This window comes from Garra rufa, chromosome 25 (genome assembly GCF_049309525.1).
Source record: "Garra rufa chromosome 25, GarRuf1.0, whole genome shotgun sequence".
Lineage (NCBI taxonomy): Eukaryota > Metazoa > Chordata > Actinopteri > Cypriniformes > Cyprinidae > Garra > Garra rufa.
In genome coordinates this window covers 5,944,795-5,971,505 of record NC_133385.1, presented here as the reverse complement: position 1 = coordinate 5,971,505, position 26,711 = coordinate 5,944,795, and the positions used below count along the sequence as shown (strand labels likewise).

General features: G+C 36.6%; 1 protein-coding gene across 1 annotated transcript in view; it reads left to right on the top strand.

The window, feature by feature from the left end:
* The window catches only part of wnt7bb (wingless-type MMTV integration site family, member 7Bb), a 66,407-nt gene that overhangs the window by 39,488 nt on the left and 208 nt on the right, over positions 1-26,711 (top strand). Inside the window, exons 3-4 of the mRNA XM_073831513.1 lie at positions 14,256-14,527; positions 25,613-26,711. The exon at positions 25,613-26,711 is cut by the window's right edge and continues 208 nt beyond it. Coding sequence (XP_073687614.1) covers positions 14,256-14,527; positions 25,613-26,092 — 752 coding nt within the window. The 3' untranslated portion in view covers positions 26,093-26,711. The remainder of the gene's footprint in view (positions 1-14,255; positions 14,528-25,612) is intronic.

Here is a 26,711-nt window from a genome sequence, read left to right as displayed (position 1 = left end):
TCATTAAAGTTTAAATGCATAATTAAGCAAACACAAGAGCTGAGTTCTTGGAATGAAAGACTCGTTAAAGAACGTGCCTCTTGCTACACTTTTAATGGCAATATTGTACTGGTCTGTTGGACTTGGTTGAACAAAAATAAACAATATTTTGTTGCTTAAGCTTATGTATTCAGTCATTATTCAATGGTATACTAAAAATCCATGTAAAAATCTTAATTCTCACTGTTCTCAGGTCAAATATTTACATGCGATTAAAATGCGATTAATTTCGATTAATTAATTACAAAGCCTCTAATTAATTAGATTAAAATTTTTAATCGAGTCCCGGCCCTAATATATATATATATATATATATATATATATATATATATATATATATATATATATATATATATTAAGGGCGAGCGAGAGAGAGAGAGAGAGAAAAATATATATGTAATTTATTTATATTTAGATTTATATTTAGAATTTTTTAGAACTCTTTATTTTTTGATAATTATAATAAAATGTAGTTTTTATTTAATCAATTTTAATGCTTTAAATATTTATTATATTTATTTTTTGTATATCACTGAATTTTTTCAGTGATATATGTGTGTGTGTAAGAGTTTGAATTTAATATTAAATTATTTATATATATATATATATATATATATATATATATATATATATATACACAATTTTTTTATTTTATTATTTACTTTTATTTAATGTTATTAATATATATTTACGCCAGAATTTAAAATGTATTTATTTACTTTTATTTAATGTTATTAATATATATTTACGCCAGAATTTAAAATGTATTTATTTATTTACCTTTAGTATTACCTTTATGTATTTATTTATTTAGATAATTGTTTTAACTCTTTATTTTTTGACAATTATAATAAAACATAGTTTTTATTTAATCAATTTAAATATTTATTATATTTATTTTTTGTATATCATTGAATTTTTTCAGGGATATATATGTGTGTGTGTGTGTGAGTTTGAATTTAATATTAATATATATATATATATATTTACACACATTTTTTTATTTTATTATTTACTTTTATTTAATGTTATTATATATTTACGTCAGAATTTAAAATTTATTTTCCTCATTACTTTTTTTAGATTATTTTTTTTAACTCTTTATTTTTTAATTATAATAAAATGTTTTTATTTCATCAAATTAAAAGTTTTAAATATTTATTTATTTTTATTTTTTTTGTATATCATTGCATTTTTTATTTTAATGATTAATTACTGTAAGAAATAGTCATTTAAATAATTATAATCAAATTTATTTTTATAATCTTTTTTTTACTTTTAATTTAAAGTGTGGAAATGTATAACTTCTGTAATTTTATGTGTAGTATTTATACTTTTATTATTTGTATTTATATTTGTATTATTACTTTTTTATTATTTTTTAGTGTTTTTATTGTAATTTATTTGTGTATATAATATTTTTTTTATTTTAATTTTGCATTATTATTTTGTTGTTTTTTAAATAATTTAATAGAATTTATTATTATTGTTCTATTTATGCATAAGTGAGTGTGTGGTGAAATGGTGAAGGGCTGCTCATGTGTGTGTTAGTGAATAGGAGACAGTGCTGATTCAGCAAACCCTCCTCCTGTGCGGATGGATGGATGTTGGAACAAGATGTGAGGATGAAAGCTGCGTCTGTCACAATCAGATCATCTCTTTGTTCTGATCTGGACAGGTAGATGGGCTGTAACCCTTATCATGGACACTTTAAATATAAATAGCTGTACATTTTCATGTGTGATAAGTGATCTGCTGGGGTTCTTTGATCTTAAAGAGCATTCAAATGAGAGCGATTGTGGACAATAGAGGATGAGTGCGCTTCATGAGAGCTTATCTGGATGGAGTCGTGATTAAAGAGCTGCTTGACATAAAACAAGGTCGATCTAGAAATGCAGAGTCAAAATGCAAAAGTCCCTCAGTACTGGATTACACAAAATTGAACTTGTTTTCGTTTTTATGTGAAGGAGACTCTTTCCCTCATGTTTTACAGATGGCTTATCTTCTGCTGGTTTGGTTTGTGTTTCAATTTTGCAGACACACGCTTAGCACTTTTTGACACAATTTCATGTCTGAATTTTTACCTACAAAATTATTTGTGTGTAAAAGTTAGAATTTTATATATCTATATATATAATATTATTATTTTTCTTTTTAATATTTACTTTTATTTAATGCTATTTAGTAATATATATATAGATTCACACTGAAGGCATCAAAACTATGAATTAACACATGTGGAATTATATTTAATTCTATAAAATATTTAATTCTATATATACTATATATATACTATATATACTTCTGCACAACACAACTGATGGTCCCAACCCCATTTATAAGGCAAGAAATCGGCTTGGGTTTCGTATGAAACCCTAGTTCCTCGAGGGAACGAGACGCTGCGTCGGAGCGCTTTGGGAACGCCTCCAGTGTGACCACGCTCTGAATCACGTGTGTAATCCGTCCAATAGAGAAGCGTGTGTGATGTCACGGAAGGGGTGACGTCAGGAACCAGGAAGCTATAAAGCACATGCGATGAATGCAGCCGGCAGCTTCTGTCACCAGGAGTGCTGCAGGGATGCCGAAATTGTGGAAGGCGACGCAGCGTCTCGTTCCCTCGAGGAACTAGGGTTTCATACGAAACCCGGGGCGTTCCCCTTCGGGAACGTCGAGCTGCGTCGGAATGCTTTGGGAACGATATACCCACGCCACCAGAATTTCAAAGCCCTGCTATATGTGAAGCAGGTAGAGAAAAGGACAAAAGTAGTCCGAGTGAAACGAGCGGCCTCAGCCCAATCGTAATTAGGGCGAAAGTAGCCCAGAGTGATTGCAGCCTCAGCCGACTTATAGAGAGGGCGAAAGTAGCCAGAGTGAAACGAGCGGCCTCAGGCCACTCGTAAAAAGGGCGAAAGTAGCCCAGAGTGATTGCGGCCTCAGCCGACTTATAGAAAGGGCGAATGTAGCCCAGGAGTAGTGACTGCTTGTTTGGCAGGAAGAAAGGGGCCTCAGCCCACTAGTAAAAGGGCGAAAGTAGCCCAGGGTAGATAACTACTGGTTAGGCAGAAAAGAGAGGGGTCTCGACCTACTGGTAGAGGGCCGAAGTAGCCCGAGCAAAAAGAAAGGGAATCAGCCTGTTCATAGAAAGGGCGAAATTAGCCCAAGGGGAGTAACTGCTGGTAAGGCAGGAATAAAAAGGGGGCAAGAGCCCTAGTTAAAGTGTCCTACTGGTAGTAGGAGCGTCAGAGTGAGGAGCCTGAGAGCCCGGGGTGTAAGGGAGGTCTAGCTCATAGAACCTCGCAAATGTAAGTGGCGTGGACCATCCCGCATCGTTACAGATATCCTGCAGTGAGACGCCTGCCAGGAAAGCCTTCGTAGCCGCAACTTTGCGGGTAGAGTGAGCCTTGGCCTCCAAGGGAGATGGAAGACCAGAGGACTTGTAGGAGAGAGAAATGTCATCCGAAATCCACTGACTTAAGGATTGCTTAGAGGCTGGAAGACCTCTATTATGGGGACCAAAACAGACAAATAACTGGTCCGTCTTCCTCCACGGGGCAGCTCTGTGGACGTATGTGTCCAGTGCTCGCACTGGACACCTACAGTTTAGCTTTTGTTGTCCCGGTTCCTTGAAGGGAGGAGGACAAAAGGCCTGGAGCTCAACGGACCGTGGTACTACTGAGGGCACCTTGGGTACATAACCCGATTTAGGGTGCAGGAAAGCTTTGACCATGCCAGGGGCAATGTCTAAGTAGGAAGGGGCCACTGAGAGGGCCTGTAAGTCACCAACTCTCTTCAGAGAGGAAATAGCCAAAAGAAAGGCAGTTTTAAAGGACAACAGCCTGTCCGAGATTTCTTCGATGGGCTCGAAAGGAGGATTACATAGAGCCTCTAACACCACGGCCAAGTCCCACGTGGGGACGCGTGAGCGCACTGGGGGCCTCAGCCTCAGCACACCGCGGAGGAAACGTGACACCAGGGGAAGTCTCCCAAGGGAGGTAGCACCAAAGGGAGCATGGAAAGCATCTATGGCCGCCACGTAGCCCTTCAGCGTAGAGTGTGCGTTACCGGCCGTAAGGCGGGCTTGCAAAAAGTCCAGCACTGAACCTACTGGGCAGTGAACTGGGTCAATCTGGAGCTGATTGCACCAAAGGATAAATGTATTCCACTTCCCGGTGTACATTTTCCTCGTGGAGGGAGCTCTGGATTGGAGGATGGTTTCAACAACCTTGGTTGAGAGACCAGAAGCTAAGAGATGTGCCCCCTCAGGGGCCACACCCATAACTTCCATAGCTCCGGGCGGGGGTGGAGAATCGCACCCCCTGCCTGCGAGAGGAGGTCCCTCCTGACGGGAATTTCCCAAGGAGGGCCGTCTAGGAGGGAAATCAGGTCCGAGAACCATGGTCGACCCGGCCAGAACGGGGCCACTAGCAAAAGGTGGATTCCGTTCCGGCGTACTCTTTCCAGAACTCCCGGGAGTTGAGTCTTAACCCCAGAAATATATATATTAGGGATGTCAAAATTAATGCGTTAATAAAGCGCTAACGCAAATTCATTTTAACGGCACTAATTTTATTAACGCGCGATTAACGCAGCGCGCATTTTCTGTTTGACCCACTACCTAGCCCATAGTAAAAGAACTGGATGCACAATGTTGCCAACCTAGCGAAAAGTGTCTAGCAACAATACATAAACACATAATTGGACAAACCTAATATAGTTTCTGAGGCTCTTCGGTTTTGCTGAACGTGCGTGAGGTCTCCCAATGTGCGCACACCTCCCTCTCTTTATATCTGCGTCTGCTCTGTTCAGAGAGCGGCAGTGGAGCAGCACTTTCAGTTGAACCAGATATTATGTTGCTTCCAGTGCTTGAAGTGGGCCGGTACGCAGGCACGACTGTATTTTATCCTTTTGCGTACTTGCACTTTTTCGTGCGTACCGGCACTTCTGGCATATTTAATGAATGCAAGCGGAGTCGGTCTACGTTAGGATTGGTGCTGTTGGGTTGATGCGTAAAGCCACATACGAGTGTGCACGCGAAAACGGTGTATTATATGCACGCCAATGTTAATTTCAGCTTATTAATAGCACGCCAAATAGAAACAAAGTCATGCTAGTGCGCATTTTCATGAGACCAGGCTCTCCAATCAGTACATTATATCCAAAACAATACATTAAAAAATAAAAGAAGCAGGTTTTTGGGATTACATAACTTTTAAATGGGTAAACTCCTAAAAAGTCAAAGGATCCTGAAGGCATTCAAACAGGAAGTTAAAAACAACGATAATAATGCAGGGAATAGTGACTTATGTCCAGATGCCGGTAAATGATTCTTTTCAGTGATTGAATCATGATCATAATTCAGGATTTTTTTCAGTTATTATTTCATATTACTTTGGTTGTCTGATAACAGAAATACTAAATCAAAACAATGGAAACAGTTTTGTTGAGAACTTGGCTGCATCAAATTACAGTATGTGGGCACCGAGAAGCAAACAAATGTAATAATAAATGTAGATTTTGCATGTTCAGAAGAACTGAGCTGCTCTGTCCTGCAAATAAACAGGCTTGTGTAAGTAAATTGCTCAGTGCAAAGAAAGAGCAGTAATGGGAACCTGTTCTTTTTTCATGTGTCTAATAGACATGAACAAGTTATTTGAAAAACATCTATGACATTTGAAACAAGTTAGTCTTCATGCTCTGTCAAGTATGGTTTCACTGATAAACACGTATTTGCTTAAAGCATCCATATTTGTCCATGCCAATGTTGATTAGAGTATTGAAACTTTAAAAAGTATTAATTTAAGGTACATTTAGAACAGATAAAATGTGCGATTAATCGCGAGTTAACTCATGACAACCATGCGATTAAAAATTTTAATCGATTGACAGCCCTAATATCTATATATATGTATGTGTGTGTGTGTGTGTGTGTGTGTGTGTGTGTGTGTGTGTGTGTGTGTGTGTGTGTGTGATATATGTGTGATGTGATCTACGAGAACCCAACACATGGTGAAATTTGAATTATTTATTAATATATATTTACGTCAGAATTTTACATTTATTTATTAGTATTTGCTTTTTATATATTTCACGTATTTTTAAATGTTGAATATATTTAAACATTTAAATAAATAAAATAAACATTATTCTATTATTATATGTGTCACTGAAATTACTGTGTATATATATATATATATATATATATATATATATATATATAAATATATATACACACACACACACACACACACACACACACACACATCATTGACTTTACGTTTCTATTTATACATTTCGCGCAGCTCTACCCACGTATTTCTTGCACACTCGCTCTAGTATCTAGTATGCATCACAGCACACAATACATATGAGATTCAGGCTGCACAGAGACACTCAGGTTTCATTGAACAGGATCTGCTGTTGTAAAGCTTACAGAACAGACAATGTCTTCCGGTCGAGTTTTAATTTTTGTGTGAACGATCCTTTTAGGATGCTCGACTTGACTAATGAGTTTGCAATGCAGAGCCAGCGATTGCCGTAGCTTTATCGTAAGTCTTCTCGATGCTCTCGCTGACCTCAGCTGTAGCAGAAGCAGCCGATATAGCAGCACTTGGCCGTGTTCTCCGACCTCAAAGTGCCCTCCGGGTGGGTGTAGCGTCCAGCAAGGGCACAACGTCCGTCCGGCGGCATGAATGGAGCATTTGGAGCTGCCCAGGCCGTGGCAGGGTTCAACGGGATTGTTTGTTCTCTCTGAGGTTGTAAATCTCCTCAGCCGTGTCAAACGTGATTTGTTTAGTGGTTCGCTTTCGTCCGTCCGAGCCAAAGCGGTCAGCCGGCATGACGGACGCTGTCATCCGCCCACCTTCTCTATGTGAGGTCATGAGGATATATATACGTAAAGCGAGGGTAAACAGAGACAGAGCGCTACTCTTCCACAGCGATCTTGGATTCTGTCGCAGACACTTGCCACTAAACTCTATTAGACATCTGTTTTAATATTCCTCTCTTCTTCCCTTCCAAGTTCTTTGAGGGTTTTCTGGTCAGTCCAGTTTTCCACTGGCAGGGTTCGAGGCTATCCCAGGGTGCTTCTAGCTGGAGTCGAGTCAGGGCTTTGGGTCTGGCCTCCTCTGATGTGCTTTATTCACTTTGGCGTTTGTGAGTACGGCCCTCTCGTACCGTTAACCCGATGTGGACAGCAGCCTGATTGGGCACCGCCTGCGCGATGGATAGGAAAGATTGCGGGCCTGGGGAAGACTGTATTTTTGGAAAATGTTGGAAATTGCAATTGGGACGTTTTGCTTGTGAGCTTGCATTCATTTTTATTTGTCATTTTTTGCTTTTGAAAGTGACAAAGTGGTGTTTTTTTATGTTTGAAGCTATGCTGTGCTCTGACATTTAACTAGTCAATTAGAGCCTGACTGCTTGTATTTATTTATTTAGTCCTTCATGTGTATTTTTAGGCCTTGTCCAGACTAATAATGTTTTTGTTTGAAAATGCGTCTTTTTTCTCTTCGTTTTGGCTTTTTTTTAAGTGAATGATGAGATATTTTCCTAAATAAAATGCTCCTGCCTGTAGAATTTTGAATTTAGTAAGAAAGTTTTAGACAACTTTTAACGAAGAGCGTTTTACAACGAAAACGCTGTTTTCAAATGTATCTGGGTTAATGTAGATGTAGCATTAAATATATTACATTTTGAATATAAATAATTGTATTCATTTAAACATTTTATTAATATATATATATATATATATTTTTTTATTTTTTTATTTTTTTTTTCTTTTTCTTTATTTATTAATAAGTGGGGTGTTTGGGATCAGTAATATTTTTTAGTTTTTTAAAGATGTTTTTTATACTCATCAAGGCTGTATTTATTTGATCAAAATACAGAAAAAACTAATATTGTGAAATATTATTACAATTTAAAATAATGTATTAAAATACACTGTAAAATATAATTATTCTTGTGATGCAACGCAGATTGTTCATCATCCATTACTCCAGTCTTCAGTGTCACATGATCTTTTAGAAATCATTCCTATTTATTGCCAATATGCTGATTTATTATTAATGTTGGAAACAGTTGTGTTGCTCAATATTTTTTGGAACCTGTGATACTTTTTACAGGATTCTTTGATTAGAAAGTTAAAAAGAACAGCATTTATTTGAAGTAGAAGAAAATTTAAAAAAGTCAAAGAAAAATTGGAAGATGCAGAAGTCGAAGAAGAAGAATTCGAAGAAAAGTAGAAGAAGCAGAGTTAGAAGTCATAGAATTAGAAGTCAAAGAAAAGTTTGAAGATGTAGAAGTCGAAGAAAAAGTCAAAGAGGCAGAAGTCATAGAATTAGAAGTCATAGAAAATTTCGAAGATGCCGAAGTCAAAGAAAAAGTCAGAGGCAGAAGTCATAGAAAAATTTGAAGAGGCAGAAGTCGAAGAAAAAGTCAAAGAGGCAGAAGTCATAGAAAAATTTGAAGCAGCAGAAGTCAAAGAAAAGTTCGAAGAGGCAGACGTCGAAGAAAAAGTCAAAGAGGCAGAAGTCATAGAAAAATTTAAAGCAGCAGAAGTCAAAGAAAAGTTTGAAGATGTAGAAGTCGAAGAAAAAGTCAAAGAGGCAGAAGTCATAGAAAAATTTGAAGCAGCAGAAGTCAAAGAAAAGTTCGAAGAGGCAGACGTCGAAGAAAAAGTCAAAGAGGCAGAAGTCATAGAATTAGAAGTCAGAGAAAATTTTGAAGATGCCGAAGTCGAAGAAAAAGTCAGAGGCAGAAGTCATAGAAAAAGTCAAAGAGGCAGAAGTCGAAGAAAAAGTCAAAGAGGCAGAAGTCATAGAAAAATTTAAAGCAGCAGAAGTCAAAGAAAAGTTTGAAGAGGTAGAAGTCGAAGAAAAAGTCAAAGAGGCAGAAGTCATAGAATTAGAAGTTATAGAAAATTTTGAAGATGCCGAAGTCAAAGAAAAAGTCAGAGGCAGAAGTCATAGAAAAATTTGAAGAGGCAGAAGTCGAAGAAAAAGTCAAAGAGGCAGAAGTCATAGAAAAATTTGAAGCAGCTGAAGTCAAAGAAAAGTTCGAAGAGGCAGAAGTCGAAGAAAAAGTCAAAGAGGCAGAAGTCATAGAATTAGAAGTCGAAGAAAAATTTTAAGATGCCAAAGCCGAAGAAAAAGTCAAAGCAGCAGAAGTCAAAGAAAAGTTAGAAAAGGCAGAAGTCAAAAAGAAAGTCGAAGAAGCAGAAATCATAGAAGTAGAAGTCGAAGAAAATTACGAAGATGCAGAAGTGGAAGTCGAAGAAGCAGAATTCAAAGAAAAAGTCGAAGAGGCAGAAGTCGACGAAAAAGCCAAAGAAGCAGAGGTCATAGAATTAGAAGGTGAGGAAAAAGTCAAAGAAGCACAAGTCGACTAAAAAGTTGAAGAGGCAGAAGTCATAGAAGTCAAAGAAAAAGTCGAAGAAGTAGAAGTCAAAGAAGCAGAAGTTAAAGAAAAAATCGAAGAAGTAGAAGTCAAATAAAAGTCAAAGAAAAAGACAAAGAAGCAGAAGTCATAGAATTAGGTGAAGAAATAGTCAAAGATGCAAAAGTTGAAGAGACAGAAGCCATAGAAGAAGTAGAAGAAAAAATCAAAGAAGCAGAAGCCGACGAAAAAATCGAAGAAGCAGAAGTCGAAGAAAAGGTCAAAGAAGTAGAAGTCGACGAAAAAGTCAAAGAGGCAGAAGTCATAGAAGTTAAAGAAGCTGAAGTCAAAGAAAAAGTCGAAGAAGCAGAAGTCCAACATTGATAATAAATCAGCATATTAAAATGATTTCTGAAGGATCATGTGACACTGAAGACTGGAGTAATGATGCTAAAAATTCAGCTTTGCATCACAGGAATAAATTATGTTTTAAAGTATATTAAAATAGTAAACCATTATTTTAAAAAAATTAAATTGATCAATTGCAATAATATTTCTTAATATTTTTTTCTTTTCTGTATTTTTAATCAAATAAATGCAACTTTAATGAGCATATGATACTTCTTTAAAAAACATTAAAAATCTGTCTGATCCCAAACTTTTGAAGTTTTGTTGTGATATGTTTTATGTTTAATTAGTATATGACTTACATAAAAAGCCCTCAAGAAACTGAACTGCCATTGTTATATAGCAAACTTCCTAAAGACAGATTCGTCAGCTAATCATTCAGGCAAAAATATACATGTTTTCACATCTCTAGTCCAGTCATCATTTTAGAATTAACATTTTGGACAGTATTTTGCATGTCCAATTTGATTTTGAGCAAAAATGTCTTACATTTTGGCCAACTGAAGTCAAAAAAAGAGATGAAAACACTGCGTCTGTAATTACTTACAACTGTCACACTGGAAAAGAAAGTTATACTGAACATCATATGAACAGACTGGCCTTAAAGAGAGACATTGCATCTGCTCTCTCAGTTTCTCTCTGTATAATTTGCTCTCATTAGCAGCCATCGTACATCCAGACACAACAGGGGGTGACAGTCCATCAGCACCCTTTCATTTCCCTAAAGTCTGTCTCTCTGTGTGTGTGTGTGTGTGTGTGTGTGTGTGTGTGTGTGTATGCCAAATGCTGGTCCATGGCAGTCACTTTTTCTCCTGGCAGTGATCTTTTTTTCCTGCTTTTGCCATTACACTGGCAATATGTGTATGTGTGTGTGTCTGTTTGAGTCAAAGACTAAGTGAAAGTCTTCTTTTATCACAAGTTGGCTGGTTTATGGTCACCAAAATGACACATGATTGCTTGTATTTAGTAAACAAAATCAGAAAGAAGAAGGGAGATTGATTATTACGGTCTGAGTATTTCTACTTGTGACATTTTGAACAAACAGATTTTGAAGGATAAATGTCATGAAGCCATAATTAAATAAGCAATTATTTTATGCTTAAAGAAAATTAATTCTAAGACCTTTGCAACATTTAATGTCAAGACAATTTAATTTTTGTCCTCCAGTTTCTATTACTGGTAGTGACCAGTGTTTGGCTCTTCTGAGATGATCAAGGTGCCAAGGTGTTCTAATTTATTTTTAGCACATTTTGGATGTTAAAGTGTTTTGGCCGGTTGCTAGGTAGTTGTTTAGGTGTTCAGATTGCTTTTGCCCAATGTTATTTGGTTGTTAGGGTGTTGCTATGCTGTTTTTTTTGTCCAGCATGTAAAACCCATATATGTTTTAGCACAGTGTGGTTGCTAGGCTGTTGCTATGCAGTTTCCAAGGTGTTCTGATTCATTTTAGCACAGTTTGGATGCTAGCGTGTTCTGGACGGTTGTTAGGGTGTTGCTATGTGGTTGCTAAGGTGTTCTAATTTGTCTTTAGTGCATTTTGGATGTTAAAGTGTTTTGGCCTGTTGCTAGGGAGTTGCTTAGGTGTTTAGATTGATTTTGCCCAATGTTATTTGGTTGTTTGGGTGTTGCTATGCTGTTTTTTTTTTGTCCAGCATGTAAAACCCATATATGTTTTAGCACAGTGTGGTTGCTAGGCTGTTGCTATGCAGTTTCCAAGGTGTTCTGATTCATTTTAGCACAGTTTGGATGCTAGAGTGTTCTGGACGGTTGTTAAGGTGTTGCTATGTGGTTGCTAAGGTGTTCTAATTTGTCTTTAGCACATTTTGGAAGCTAAAGTGTTTTGACTGGTTACTAGGGAGTTGTTTAAGTGTTCAGATTGTTTGGTTGTTGGGGTTTGGCTAAGATGTTCTCATTTGTTTTAACACAGTGTGGTTGCTAGAGTGTTTTGGATGGTTGATATGCTGTTGTTGTGTAGTTGCTAAGGTTTTCTATTTTGTTTAAGCTTATTTTAGTTGCTATAGTGTTTTGGCTGGTTGCTAGGGAGTTGCTATGCAGTTTCCAAGGTGTTCTAATTTATTTTTAGCACATTTTGGATGCTAGAGTGCTCTGGATGGTTACTAGGGTGTTGCTATGTGTTTTAATTAGTTTTTAACACATTTAGGATGTTTGAGTGTTTTGGCTTTTTGCAAGGGTGTTGCTTAGGCGTTCAGATTGATTGTGCCAGTGTTATTTGGTTGTTAGGGTATTGCTATGATTGTGCTAATTTAGTAAAATAACAGCACTAAGTTATAGTTTTGCTAAGTTTCAGTTTCAGTTTTATCATTTATTTATTTCCCCAGACTGTTCTAAGGTGCTCAGGTGTGCTAAGATGTTCTAATTTGTTTTTAGCACACTTTTGGACGTTAGAGTGTTTTGGCTGGTTGTTGCTAAGGTGTTCATAATTTTGCCCAGTGTTATGTGATTGCTTGGGTGCTGCTATGCTGTTTTTTTTTTTTTTTTTTTTTTGTCCAGCATGTAATAACTGTCCATGTTTTAGCACAGTATGTTTGCTAGGGTGTTGCTATGTACTGGCTAAGGCATTCTAAATGGGTTTTTATCATGCAATGTGCTTGCTAGGGTGTTTTGGCTGGTTGCCAGGGAGTTGCTAAGGTGCTCAGATTAGTTTTACCCAATGTTATGTTGTTATTAGTTTTTTTTTTGTTTTTGTTTTTTTGTCCAGCATATAAAAATCATGCATGTAATCACTTAAAGTAACATCACATATCTCTTTAGCAAGAAAGGATTTGATAAGAGAGTTTGTCTCTTTTGAGATGATCAAAGATTCCTGTGATCAGTTTATTTATTTCTCATATTTGTTGAGCTCACGTACTGTAAATATCCTCCAATGTTTGCTGCATGCATCGCATTAAATAAATCTCCAGATGTGTGTGTGTGTGTGTGTGTGTGTGTGTGTGTGTGTGGAACCTGCCGCCCGTCCCAGCAGCAGTGGAGGGCCAGATGTACCTCGCTGTGTTTCTTGTGGTGGGTTTGTAAGGTGCTCTGGCAGGAGAATTCAGCACTTTGGACAGCACCTTGGCTTTTCTTTCTCACACTCTGAGAAACATCTGCGGCTTGTTGGTTAACAGCTGCAGTCGTTTCGGCAAAGGTGTACGGAAACACTGTTCGGCAGCTGGAATGAAACTAACTCAACATACTTTCTTCATGTTTGGAAGCTAAGAAGAAATCTTTTTTTCAATTTGTGTTTTTATATGTATTTTATATGCTTTTATATTGCATCCCCCTATAGTTATTTGGCTGTTCAGGTGTTGCTATGCTGTTGCTAAATTGCTCTAATTTGTTTTTTTCACACAATAATTTGGTTGGTAGGGTGTTCTGGCTGGTTGCCAGTGTGTTGCCATGCAGTTGCTAAGGTATTCTTATTTGTTTTTAGAATGTGTTGTTGCGTAGCACAGGGTGGCTGGTTCCTAGGGTGTTGCTATAAAGTTGCGAAGGTGTTCTAATTGGTTTTTAGCACGTTAATTGGTTTCTAGGGTGTTGCTATGCCAGGGTGTAAAGTATTGACATTTTTTTGCACAATGTGATTGCTAAGGTGTTGGTAAGATTTTTAGCACGTTATATGGGTGCTATGGTTTTTTGACTGGTTTCTAGGGTGTTGTTATGCAGTTTCTAAGGTATTCTAATTGGTTTTTAACATATTAATTGGTTTCTAGGATGTTGCTATGCAGTTTCTAAGGACTTATAATTGGTTTTTAGCATGTTAATTGGTTTCTAGGGTGTTGCTGTGCCAGGGTGTTTTGGCTGTTTACATTTTTTAGCACAATGCAGTTACTAGGGTGTTGCTAAGGGTTTTAGCCTGTTACGTGGGTGGTGTGGTGCTTAGGCTGGTTTCGAGGGTGTTGCTATGCAGTTTCTAAGGCGCTCTAATGTACTTTTCCCCAATGTTATGTGGTTTTAAGGCATTGCTGTGCTTTTTGTGCTTTTTTTCTAGCAATCATGCATGTAATTACTTCGTAACTTGTAGTTATAACGTTTGTAGTTGGCGCTATACATTGCGTTTGTGTCTTTTTGCAGCATCTTGCTTGTGAGTGGAGCATATTAGATGACATGTCAAGCTAAAAGAATTTAAACTTTTATACACAGAGCCGCTCATAAATGTCAGTTCCAAAACAGTGGATAAATCAGAAGACCCCAGAGGCGGGGCAAGCATCACAAGCTTTTTTTTACAGTAACAGGTTAGCATGGCAACTTTTGTATTTGACAGCAAAAAGTAGGCATTATGTACAGTCATTTACAGCAGCTTAGAATGCGGCTTAACCAATCAGAATAAAGGACCGGAACTATACTTTTTATAAGTTGAATTATGTTTAAAAAAAAAGATTTGTTGATGTTTGAGTCCTGTTGAGCAGATATCACAGCCTGTTCCCTCTTCCCCCCAGGCAGCAGGGAGGCGGCATTCACCTACGCCATCACCGCCGCTGGGGTCGCCCACGCTGTGACGGCCGCATGCAGCCAGGGCAACATGAGCCACTGCGGCTGCGACAGGGAGAAACAGGGCTACTACAACCAGGAGGAAGGCTGGAAATGGGGCGGCTGCTCTGCCGACATCAAATACGGCATTGAGTTCTCCCGAAAGTTCGTGGACGCCCGGGAGATTAAAAAAAATGCCCGGCGGCTGATGAATCTTCATAACAATGAAGCTGGCCGAAAGGTGAGGCCGTTTTTTTTTTTTTTGCATGTGCTTAAACAATTTAAATTCGACATTTAGCGACGTCGTTTCTGCAAGACTGCCAGACCATTCATCCAAATGTTTTGTTTGCCTGCACGGTTGGGGAAAAGCATCCAGACAATGCGTCTTAATCTGTTTAGACTTCAGAAGCTTTTCGAAAAACTTTGAAGCTTGCCTTGAAGAAACAAACAAAATCTTCGGGGAAAAGTTCTTATGCGTTCATTTGTTATTTCTCAAGAGCAGTTTTAATTTGACAATTTACCAACATCGGTCGTGGTCGCCTTGCAGGAACATTTATCCATTTTGTTTGACTGCACGGTTGGGAAAATCTTCCAGACAATGCTGCTTAATCTGTTTTAGATGTTCGGAGGCTTTAAAACATTGAAGCTTGGAAGCGCCTTTTGGCCGCCGTCGAGTTGAAGAAACAAATTCTTGAGAAAAGTATCCATTAATTCATGTTGAAAAGACAAATGCATTCAGACTGTAATTTCTTTTTTTTTAGTCTAAAGAGTTTGGCTCCGTCTTGACAGCTCTACAAAAGCTGTATAGTGGGTGGCGTAATTCCTCCTTCCTGTTAAAACAGGTGTTTCAGGTGGCATCTAAAAAGATTCGCCTACCGACCGACCCAAGGCGAGCTCAAACGCTCCACAACAGTCAGCCGTTTTCAGCAAGTCGTTTCGCATCGGCCAATTACTGCGTGTTTTCTCGGTTCCCGCCTTGATCCCGGTTCAACCTCGGTTTGGCCGCTCGCCGCTCTGGCCATGTTTGTTTGTTTGATAGCTGTTAGTCATCCAAGAACACAAAACAACATGCACTGAAACTGCAGAACCGCATGCGCTCCGGTGACAAATGGATCTAATTAATAACACAGGGCTTTATGGTGTGAGCGAGCCTGAGCCGAGCCGGGACTGAGCCCCAGGATGGCGGTTGCCAGTTGGAGCCCGGCCAATCCCATCGCGGGCCGCTGCATGGAATCATCAAGTCTAAAGCCTGTAACAGGATATTATTGCGAGTCTTTCTGCAGCACTGAAAACACAGCCCTCGCTCCATTGAGTCAGGCTTTTTTCTCCTCTTTTATAGAGGACCCACAATGGCAATCGTGGAGCCATAGCATCATAGGGTAAAGGGGTGGGGGAGGGGGGTACGGGATGTACCATATGACTCTGGATGGGGGAAGATGGAAGTTGCCGCTCTGGAATTTCAATTGCTATCATACGTGTATGTGGTTGGCGCGAGCCGGGGCCAAAACTGGTCCACATTAGCGCTGTGGATGTAAGCGTATCCAGGCAAATGTAAACAGCGCTGCGGGCCTTCGGATGGCTTGCGAAGTCACACATCGTTCATTTCGAAACGCTGTTGCCTGTGGGCACACGCTGGCTCATTGTATGTTGAATCGACGTTGGTTATAAACGTATTTCTCTGCAGGATCAACATTGATGCATTGAAGCCACGTGGAATTGATTTCAACAGCGTACGGGCATTTGGATAATCAATGTTTTACAAGGGAACAATTTGTTTATTGGTTAAACAATGGCTGAAAATCGTGTTTACATTTAATGAAATAAAATTATAATAATGTAATAAAAACATTCTACTTGTTATTAAAGGTTTTAAAACCTAGTGAGTTGCCTGGCAACATTTATTTTTTATATTTATTGTTGATACATTTTAAATACAGTTGTTATTTAATATATTTATTTTATATTGTGTATACATATATTGTGTATATGTGTATGTGTGTGTGTGTATATATATATATATATATATATGTATGTGTGTGTGTGTGTGTGTGTGTGTGTGTGTGTGTGTGTGTGTGTGTGTGTGTGACCCTGGACCACAAAACCAGTCATAAGGTTAATGTTTTTGAAATTGAGATGTATACATCATCTAAAAGCTTAATAAATAAGCTTTGATGTATGGTTTGTTAGGATTTGACAATATTTGGCTGAGATACAACTATTTGAAAATCTAAATATTCAGAAAATCGCCTTTAAAGTTGTCCAAATGAAGTTCTTAGCAATGCATACTAATCCAAAACTAAGTTTTGATATATTTAAGGTAGGAAATTTACAAAAAAATCTTTATGGAACATGATCTTAACTTAATATCCTAATGATTTTTGGCATAAAAAGAAAAATCGATAATTTTGACCCATACAATGTATTTTTGCCTATATATACACACAATATCATATTTGAAATGTAAAAATTTATAGAAAAAAAATGCATGTTTTTATAGACTTTCATAGAGATTATAAATATAATTTAATTTTCATCTAAAACTAAAAAAAAAGTTTTAGTTCGATATTTTTGATGATTCCTTTTTTTGAATACAGAATAAAAATACAAATATTTATTACTGTAGTTTAATTACTGTTATTTAATATATTTTATATTGTACTTTTTATATTATATATATATATATATATATATATATATACAATACAAAAAAGTGTGTATCGTTATTTTTGTATTACTTTTATGTTATTACTTTATTTTAAAGTAATATTTGTAAAACTAATATTTTATTTTCATGTAAAAATATTAAATTGATTCACATTGGATTTTCATAATATATATGCAACATAAAAATGTATATAAAATAAACATCCTCTTTTCATAGACTATAAATATTAATAATATTGTTTTATCTAAAAATATAAGACTAAAAAATCTTGCATAATAACAATATATCTATAAATATGCACAATATCATATATATATATATATATATATGCAATGTAAAAATGGATATGAAAAAAATAATATTTATAATACAATAATAAATAATGTATATTTTTATATGAAATCTGAAAATAAAAAAAAATTACATATATATTTGTGTGTGTGTATATGTGCAACGTAAAAATTAACATGAAATAAAAAAAATATTAAAAAAATTATGCCGTACAATGCATGCAGTCTATGTATAAAATACGTTTTTATATATTTGTGTATGTGTGTGGCCTTACAATCTTACAAAGCCGTCTATTTGGGCAGCGTAATAGGTTTCAGAACATTTTTTCAATGTAAAATTATAATGCAATAATATATTTATTCTGTTCATTTTTAGCATAATTCAATCAGAGGCTAATTAGGAACCATTTTTTTTATTTAAAATGGAAAACTGGCAGCCTTCATATGAGTCATAGAAAAGGGCCAGGAAGTACAAAACTTGACTGTAGGCTTTTCTAAACGTCTTGCCAGAACAATCCTTCCGACCTCTTTTGTTATTGCACAGACCCCGTTGAAATCGAGATCTCCCAACCGACTTCAACTGTCGATGGCCTCGCGTGGGTCAAGACGGTTTTGTGGGATTGATCAATTAGTTTACATGTGTTTTCCAGGGAAATGATAATTGCTTTTGGTGAGGAGTCGTGCCAGACGGAGAAAAGGGTCTGGAAAAAGTCTTGCAGCATTTGGTACACTATTGATATCCGATGTAAAACTAAAGCTAAAAAAGCAGTATATTTTACATATTCGCTTGGCGATTTGAACCCTTTCTTTCGGGTGGCTTCGTCGCTGCAAGATCTGCAATGCATTAAACAGCTCAATAATCTACTTCTGACTGGGAGTATCATGGTGTTTGGTTATAGGAGATTTATATTTATTTTTCCTGCTCATAGATGTGGTGCGCAGGAAGGTAGAGAGAATTACAGAGTAGAGGACGGCTGTAGGTTTGATGGGTAACTGGCAGAGAGCTGCTGGTGCGGATCAGCAGAGAGCGTCTGAAGTCTCGGGCAGTATTAATGTAGCACATTAGATGGTCGCTGCGCCAACATATGGTTTTTCCACTGCATGTACGTTGCTTGTCTTCCAAACAGGCCAACGCAACCCATAAAAAGGCTGATTTCCGAAAGCCGTTAGCGTGTGCATTTTTTGTATGCATGGGATACGTGACAGATGCTGTGTCCCACAATGCAATGTGGTCGCTTTGACCTTCCTTTTGCATTGTGATGAGTGATCCGTAACTAATAATAATTTAACCTGCCTTTTTGTGACATTTCATTATTTGTCTGTCAGCCGTAAAGACATTTCAAATGACTAAAGAATTGTTTATTTTTCAGATGCGCCTGTTATGCGTTATACATTCCGTTTCATTTACACAACTATTTTTTAAACTTTCAAAAAAAAAAAACTATATTTAGATTTTCTGCACCCTCAGATTCCAGATTTTCAAAAAGGCCAAATACTGCCTTTTCTAACAAACCATACATCAATGAAAAGCTTATTTAATGGACACTTATGACTGGTTTTGTGGTCCAGTGTCACATATGTGACCCTGGACCACAAAACTAGTCATAAGGTTAAATTTGACAAAACTGAGATATATACATCATATGAAAGCTCAATAAATAAGCCTTCTATTGATGTATGGTTTGTTATGATAGGACAATATTTGGCCGAGATACATCTATTTAAAATTCTGGAATCTGAGGGTGCAAAAAAAAATCAAAATACTGAGAAAATCACCTTTAAAGTTGTCCAAATTAAGTTCTTAACAATGCATATTACTAATCAAAAATTACATTTTGATATATTTATAGTAGGAATTTTACAAAAAATCTTCATGGAACATGATCTTTACTTAATTTCCTAATGATTTTTGGCATAAAAGAAAAATAAAAATTTTTGACCCATACAATGTATTTTTGGCTATTGCTACAAATATACCCCAGCGACTTAAGACTGGTTTTGTGGTCCAGGGTCACATATATTAAATTCAATATTACACAAAAGTATTAAATAAAATATGATATAGTATACAGTATAACTTAATACTGGATATCAAGTGGACTAACAGAGTTGTATAATCATACAGTACACAATTGTAGAAATTGAAACAAAAGTTAACATTGACTAATATGATACTGATTAACATCTGTATTAAATCTGATACAATAAAACTATACTTGATTTTTATTAAAATATGACTATTGTTTAAGTATTGTAAACAAATAAATTATAAAAAATAACTAATCGTTTAATGTTATACTTTTTTTCATACGAATAACTTTTTTATTAGAAGAAAACTAAACTAAATGAACATCTGGAACATATATTGTATTTATGTTGATTAAATACTATATATTAAGAAATATTCTATGACGTATTTACGTATATTCAGAAAATATATTATTTTTAAAATATCATGAAATAATACATATTTTATACTGTAATGTAAAACCTTATACTTTACTTTAAAATTAATTACATATTATATTGACATTTGTGACTCTGGACCACAAAACCAGTCATAAGGTTAAATTTTACAAAACTGATATGTATATATAATATGAAAGCTCAGTAAATAAGCTTTCTATTGATGTATGGTTTGTTAGGATAGGACAATATTTGGCCGAGATACATCTATTTGAAAATCTGGAATCTGAGGGTGCAAAAAAATCAAAATACTGAGAAAATCACCTTTAAAGTTGTACAAATTAGGTTCTTAACAATGCATATTACTAATCAAAAATTACATTTTTTAATACATTTACAGTAGGAATTTTACAAAAAATCTTCATGGAACATGATCTTTACTTAATTTCCTATCGATTTTTGGCATAAAAGAAAAATCAATAATTTTGACCCAATCAATGTATTTTTGGTTGTTGCTACAAACATACCCCAGCGACTTAAGACTGGTTTTGTGGTCCAGGGTCACATATGATACTGATTAACATCTGTATTAAATCTGATACAATAATACTATACTTGATTTTTATTAAAATATGACTATTGTTTAAGTATTGTAAACAAATAAATTATAAAAAAATAACTAATCATTTAATGTTATACTTTTTTTCATACGAATAACTTTTTTATTAGAAGAAAACTAAACTAAATGAACATCTGGAACATATATTGTATTTATGATGATAAAATACTATATATTAAGAAATATTCTATGACGTATTTACGTATATTCAGAAAATATATTATTTTTAAAATATCATGAAATAATACATATTTTATACTGTAATGTAAAACATTATACTTTACTTTAAAATTAATTACATATTATATTGACATTTGTGACCCTGGACCACAAAACCAGTCATAAGGTTACATTTTACAAAACTGAGATTTATACATCATATGAAAGCTCAATAAATAAGCTTTCTATTGATGTATGGTTTGTTAGGATAGGACAATATTTGGCCGAGATACATCTATTTGAAAATCAGGAATCTGAGGGTGCAAAAAAATATAAATACTGAGAAAATCACCTTTAAAGTTGTCCAAATTAGGTTCTTAACAATGCATATTACTAATCAAAAATTACATTTTGATATATTTACAGTAGGAATTTTACAAAAAATCGTCATGGAACATGATCTTTACTTAATTTCCTAATGATTTTTGTCATAAAATAAAAATAAAAATTTTTGACCCATACAATGTATTTTTGGCTATTGCTACAAATATACCCCAGCGACTTAAGACTGGTTTTGTGCTCCAGGGTCACATTTAATATCCTATATATATATATATATATATATATATATATATATATATATATATATATATATATGTATATGTAGTACATAATGAAATTTTAATTAAATTTTGATTGTGCTCCTAAAAAGAAAAAATAGTGTAGAGCCCTGGAGATAGAGTGGATCCCTGCGGAACTCCGCAAAAGAGGTACGCCGTGGAAGAAGTGAAATTAGCAATGTTAACTGAGAAAGATTGGTTAGTCAAATAAGATATAAACCATTTTACAATATTTCCCTGCAGATGATTAGCGTTTGGTTTCGTTTGACTGTTATCGATTCTTCCTCCGATTCTGCTTATCGATTCCGATTCTTATCGATTCCTAATTCTGATTCCAATAAGATAAAAAAAAAATCCATTGAAAAGTTTTGAGATGTCAAACATGTTTATTCTGCCTATGGTTTTACCAAAAAAAAAAAAAAAAAATACCACAGAAAAAATTATTTAAAAAATGTATTTTTAAAAAATGTAATAGGAACAAACAAATCAATTAGCAATAGCATAAATAAATAAAACCGAACGAATGTCAGGCACAGAAATTGAAATCAAAAGTTTAAAAACACTGCATAGTTTTCTTCTCATAAATAAAATATTGATCAATCCTCATTAAATTTATAAAAGATATTCAGTCAGTTAATGATTTTCTTTTCTTTGATAAACATTCGGCACGTTAATTAGACGGCTGTCTCTTTAACACCGAACACAGATCGAAAAATACAGTTACACATGCGTTTTCTTTCTCATCCGTTTACGTTCACTCAAGACAAAAAGCGCTGTGTTTATGAGGATATGCTGACGTATTTCGTGCACAAGGGTCAATAAATCTGAAAGAGATGTCAGTTCCGGGCCAGAACAATCTTTGCTGCAGTGGAAATGCACGAAACTGTTTGAAAACGGACACAGGTCTGGAGTTTATGTGTTCATGTTGTCATATAGTGAGACGCAAAGGCCAAAAATTACCGGGAGTGTCACGCGTGCTTCAGTATGTGTGTAACGTCAGTAAACAAAACCGCGTCTCCGCCATTCATACATACAGAGGCAAACGTAACATATTTGCATTTCAGTATTCACAAACACTACTCCATATTGCGATTTGACAGACCAAATCTTGATTTATTAATCCAAAAATCAAAAAGTTACGTGGCATTCAGCGCTATAGAGTAAATTCCGTTTTTATGAATGGACACCGCGATCCCATCCGTGTTTTTCGCGGGGGAGAAATTGTAGACGCCCGACCATGTAGAGACAGAAATGACATGCCATCGTGTAAATGAGATACATAAGAACCATGTAATGTGACAAGGTGTACAATAAACAAGCTAAAAATCACAGAACTGCGTTTTTATAAGCTGTCAACCTAAAAAAATGAGTGTTTAAGGACACAAAATTCTCATGTTACTCTGAGAACTACGCCCGCTGGAGGGAAATTTAATGGCAACAGTTTAACCATGTCAAAGTATTATTTCACCACCCTAAAAGGGGGAGATATATTGAGAAATGATCCAAACTGAATGGCCCAACGTGAAATAACCAGACATCTACGGCTATTTGTGTCCTTAAACACTTGTTATTTTGGGTCAACAGCTTATAAAAATGCAGTTTTGTGTTTTTTAGCTTGTTTACTGTACACCTTGTCTCATAGCAGCTTTTAGACATTGTTCTGTTTTTTTTGTTTTGTTATAAGTCAGAAATGTCAGGGAGGCAGCTTCACGCAATACAAAGTCAATGGAGAGTGCCGGTGTGGGCGTGGCCTAAATGCGCTCTGTCTCTATGGCTTTAGATCGGTTTGAGATCGGCCTTTTTAGTGACCGCCGATCAAACATCCCAAAGCGATTATTGGCTAATAGTGATCGGTAGCCGATCAATCGGACCACCCTTAAAATATAAAGTAAGTTAATGAAAGTCATGTTTCTGTCTGTTTCTCAAACACAGCGATACAGCTCACAATTTTAGTTTTGCCAGTCCTTTTCGATAGTTTCTCTGACCCAATCGCCATTGGTAAATGCAGTGTTAATTCTGACAGCAAATTTTGATTTAGTTTTAGCCATAGTCTTTTGACTAAAATGCCATTTAGTTTTAGTCATATTTTAGTCATCTAAATTATTTTTAGTTTTAGTCTAGTTTTAGCCGACTAAATATCATAAGATGGGTTTAGTTACAGTGTAATTCATTTATTAAGCATTTCTCCATTATATAGGTTTGATATTAAGGTTTTATCGTGATAGAAACAGATTTAACTGCTGTGACACGCAACATGCCTTTATATTAAAATGAAATGAAACCACTTCTCATAAAGAAACAAGATCATATAAGTTAATTATGCATTCTTTATAACAACGTGTTTACCACGTTCTTCATTCTTTCAAGCAGACATTTATTTATATAAATACATTTAGATTAATCTTTATTTGGGCTACTAAAGTGACTCAGTCAACAGTAGTGAGTGATTTTCTGTCTTTCTTTTGTTGCTTGCTTAACATCAATGCCACAGACAGCAACTGAATTACGCTGTTGTCCCGTAAAACCAAATTGTTTACGTTCATCTAAGATGTAACCAAGTGTGTTTACGTGAAGACTCAACAAAACGGACAATTCAATAGGCTATGATACAGTTCATATGAATGCATCTAACCTCCTTACCACGCAGCAGCATTCATTCGGAATGAATCTCTTCCTAAATCGTCCCTCCCTAACATTTTTGTCTCGTTTGTATTCGCTAATGAAAATGTCAATAGATTTTCGTCATAATTCAAAATGAGTTTTCACTTTATCGTCTCATTTTATGTTGAAAATTATTCATCAATTATTCGTCTTTTGTGTTTGGAGTGTTACAAGCTGTTTGTGCATAGATAAAATCTGTAAAGTTGCAAAGCTTAAAGTCTCAAAACCAATGAGATATTTATTATAAAAGTTAAGACCGTGCATTGCACAGACTGTATACTGAACTTGGGAGAGCAGCTTACAATGCCAGCTGTACACAAAGGGTTAAGGCTATAAAGTGGGGTAATATAATAAGGTTATAAAATGTTGCAAGGACAGTCTGCACTTCTGACTCACAGCCTGTAAATACGTTTTCATATTTAAAGAATTCAGGACTATTCAAATGCCAGTTTTGAGCAGTGTAGAGTAGTGCTTGTTGTTTCTCGTTCTACGATCGCAAATGCAGACATGGTGTTATGTTTATGCGGCATGACGCAACACAACGCGTAAAAAAAAAAAAATTGTATGAGTCATAATAATCAGTAGTTATGTCCCCACTGGATGCAACAAATGCCTCGTTTATAATGGGTTTTATTGTTTCTGTCTCGTTGTGCCAAGAACAGCATGGTAAGAGGTGTAACCTTTCCGTCACACGCTTTATGTATTCGGCCAATCACAAAGCACCAGATAGCTGGCCAATCAGAGAACACCTCAGTTTCCATCAACGATGAGTTTTATAAAAATCAAAGTGTTTCATAAAGGCAGGCAGAGAGAAGCAACAATAATGTACAGTATGTGGAAAATAATGCTTTTTGAATACACCAAATAATGCTCTTTTTAGCAACATTACAGTATATGACCCCCTTTAAAGGGATAGTTCACCCAAAAATGAGAATTTGATGTTTATCTGCTTACCCCCAGGGCATCCAAGATGTAGGTGACTTTGTTTCTTCAGCAGAACACAAACGAAGATTTTTAACGAAAACCGGTGCAGTCTATTAGTGATTTAATGGAAGTGGATGGGCACCAAACCTTTGAAAGTAAAAAAAAAACATGCACAGACAAATCCAAATAACGCCCTGCGGCTCGTGACGATACATTGATGTCTTAAGACACGAAACGATCGTTTTTTTGCGAGAAACTGAACAGTATTTACAGCATTTTTTACCGTTGATATACAGCCATGTCCAGCAACTGTCCCAAGCGCGTGATCAGCATCAGACTCGTTACATGTGTAGCGCTCTGGCGTAGAATACGCAAACGCCGGAAGCGATCTGTCGCGTGTATACGACACTCATTGTTTACACAGTGCACAGAGATTGTGGGTATAGCGGCTATTCAAAATGGTAATTACTTGTGCTCATCCTGATTGTTCAAACCGATTTAAAGCTAAAAGATTACATTTGCTTGCGAAAAAACTATCCGGGACTGTTGACTTTTCACCAATTTCCCCTTCCGCCGTTTGCATATGCTACACGTGTAACGCGCCAGATGCTGAGTCGAGTTGGACATTGCTGTGTATCAAAAGTAAAAGATGATATAAATACTGTTCAGTTTCTCACAAAAACCGATTGTTTCGTGTCTTAGGACATCAATGTATCGTCACGAGCCGCAGGGTGTGATTTGGATTTGTCTGTGCATGTTTTGTTACTTTCAAAGGTTTGGTGCCCATTCGCTGCCATTAAATCAAAAGCAAACTGCAACAGTTTGAGTTAAAAATCTTCGTTTGTGTTCTACTGAGGAAACAAAGTCACCTACGTCTTGGATGCCCTGGGGTTAAGCAGATACACATCAAATTTACATTTTGGGTGAACTATCCCTTTAACACTGGGTAAACGACACACTAACTGAGACTGTTGTCCCGCAGGTTCTGGAAGAGCGGATGAAGCTGGAATGCAAGTGCCACGGCGTTTCGGGCTCCTGCACCACCAAGACCTGCTGGACCACGTTACCCAAGTTCCGCGAGATCGGCTACGTCCTGAAGGACAAGTACAACAAAGCGGTGCACGTGGAGGTGGTGCGCGCCACGCGTCTGCGCCAGCCCACCTTCCTGAAGGTGAAGAAGGCGCACGGCTACCAGAAGCCCTTAGAAACGGACTTGGTCTACATCGAGCGCTCGCCCAACTACTGCGAAGAGGACGCCAAAACGGGCAGCGTGGGGACGCAGGGGCGGCTGTGCAACCGGACGTCGCTGCACACGGACGGTTGCAACCTGATGTGCTGCGGCCGGGGCTACAACACGCACCAGTACACCAAAGTGTGGCAATGCAACTGTAAATTCCAGTGGTGCTGTTTTGTGAAATGCAACACCTGTAGCGAGAGGACGGAGGTGTTTACTTGCAAATGAAATGGGGACGGCTCGCCGCGGCGTCGTTTTGCACAGCAGAATGTATATTTGCTTTAACCCAGAGTTAAAATACTAAACTCGATCGGTAGGTACGAGCCCAGAGGTACGTGCACTGACTCGCGCTAAAGGACTGCAGGATACGGGCCGCGCGTGGACTCGGCATCGTCTCAAAACGCCACGGAGGAACTCGTCGAGTTCAGTGCAAATCGAGGATGTATAAATGCCAACTGGAACCTGGTAGAGTATGTTAGTTATCCAGTCACACTGGATCTGTCTGTTTGAACACTGAAAATAAATTATTATATATATTATATGTCATAGTCTCCTAAGGAACCGAAGCGCTAACGGGTAGAAATGTCTTATTTTGTACTAAGTGTAAACCGAGAGAAAGACTTTGTAGAAGCTGGTGACTGAAAAGGTCGTATAGAGGGAAGAAAACCAAGAAAACAAGAAGGCCCCCCCGTGTTAATGATGTGTTGACTTCCGAAACCACTGTCATATTTTTGAGTTTTTTTGGTCAGGTGACGTTATGTTAACATCGGTTCATCTTTGCTGTAATCTAGCCGTAGTTCTCAGTGAGGTGTGCGACGGACGTTCGGGCCACTTTTCTCTTTCCCAC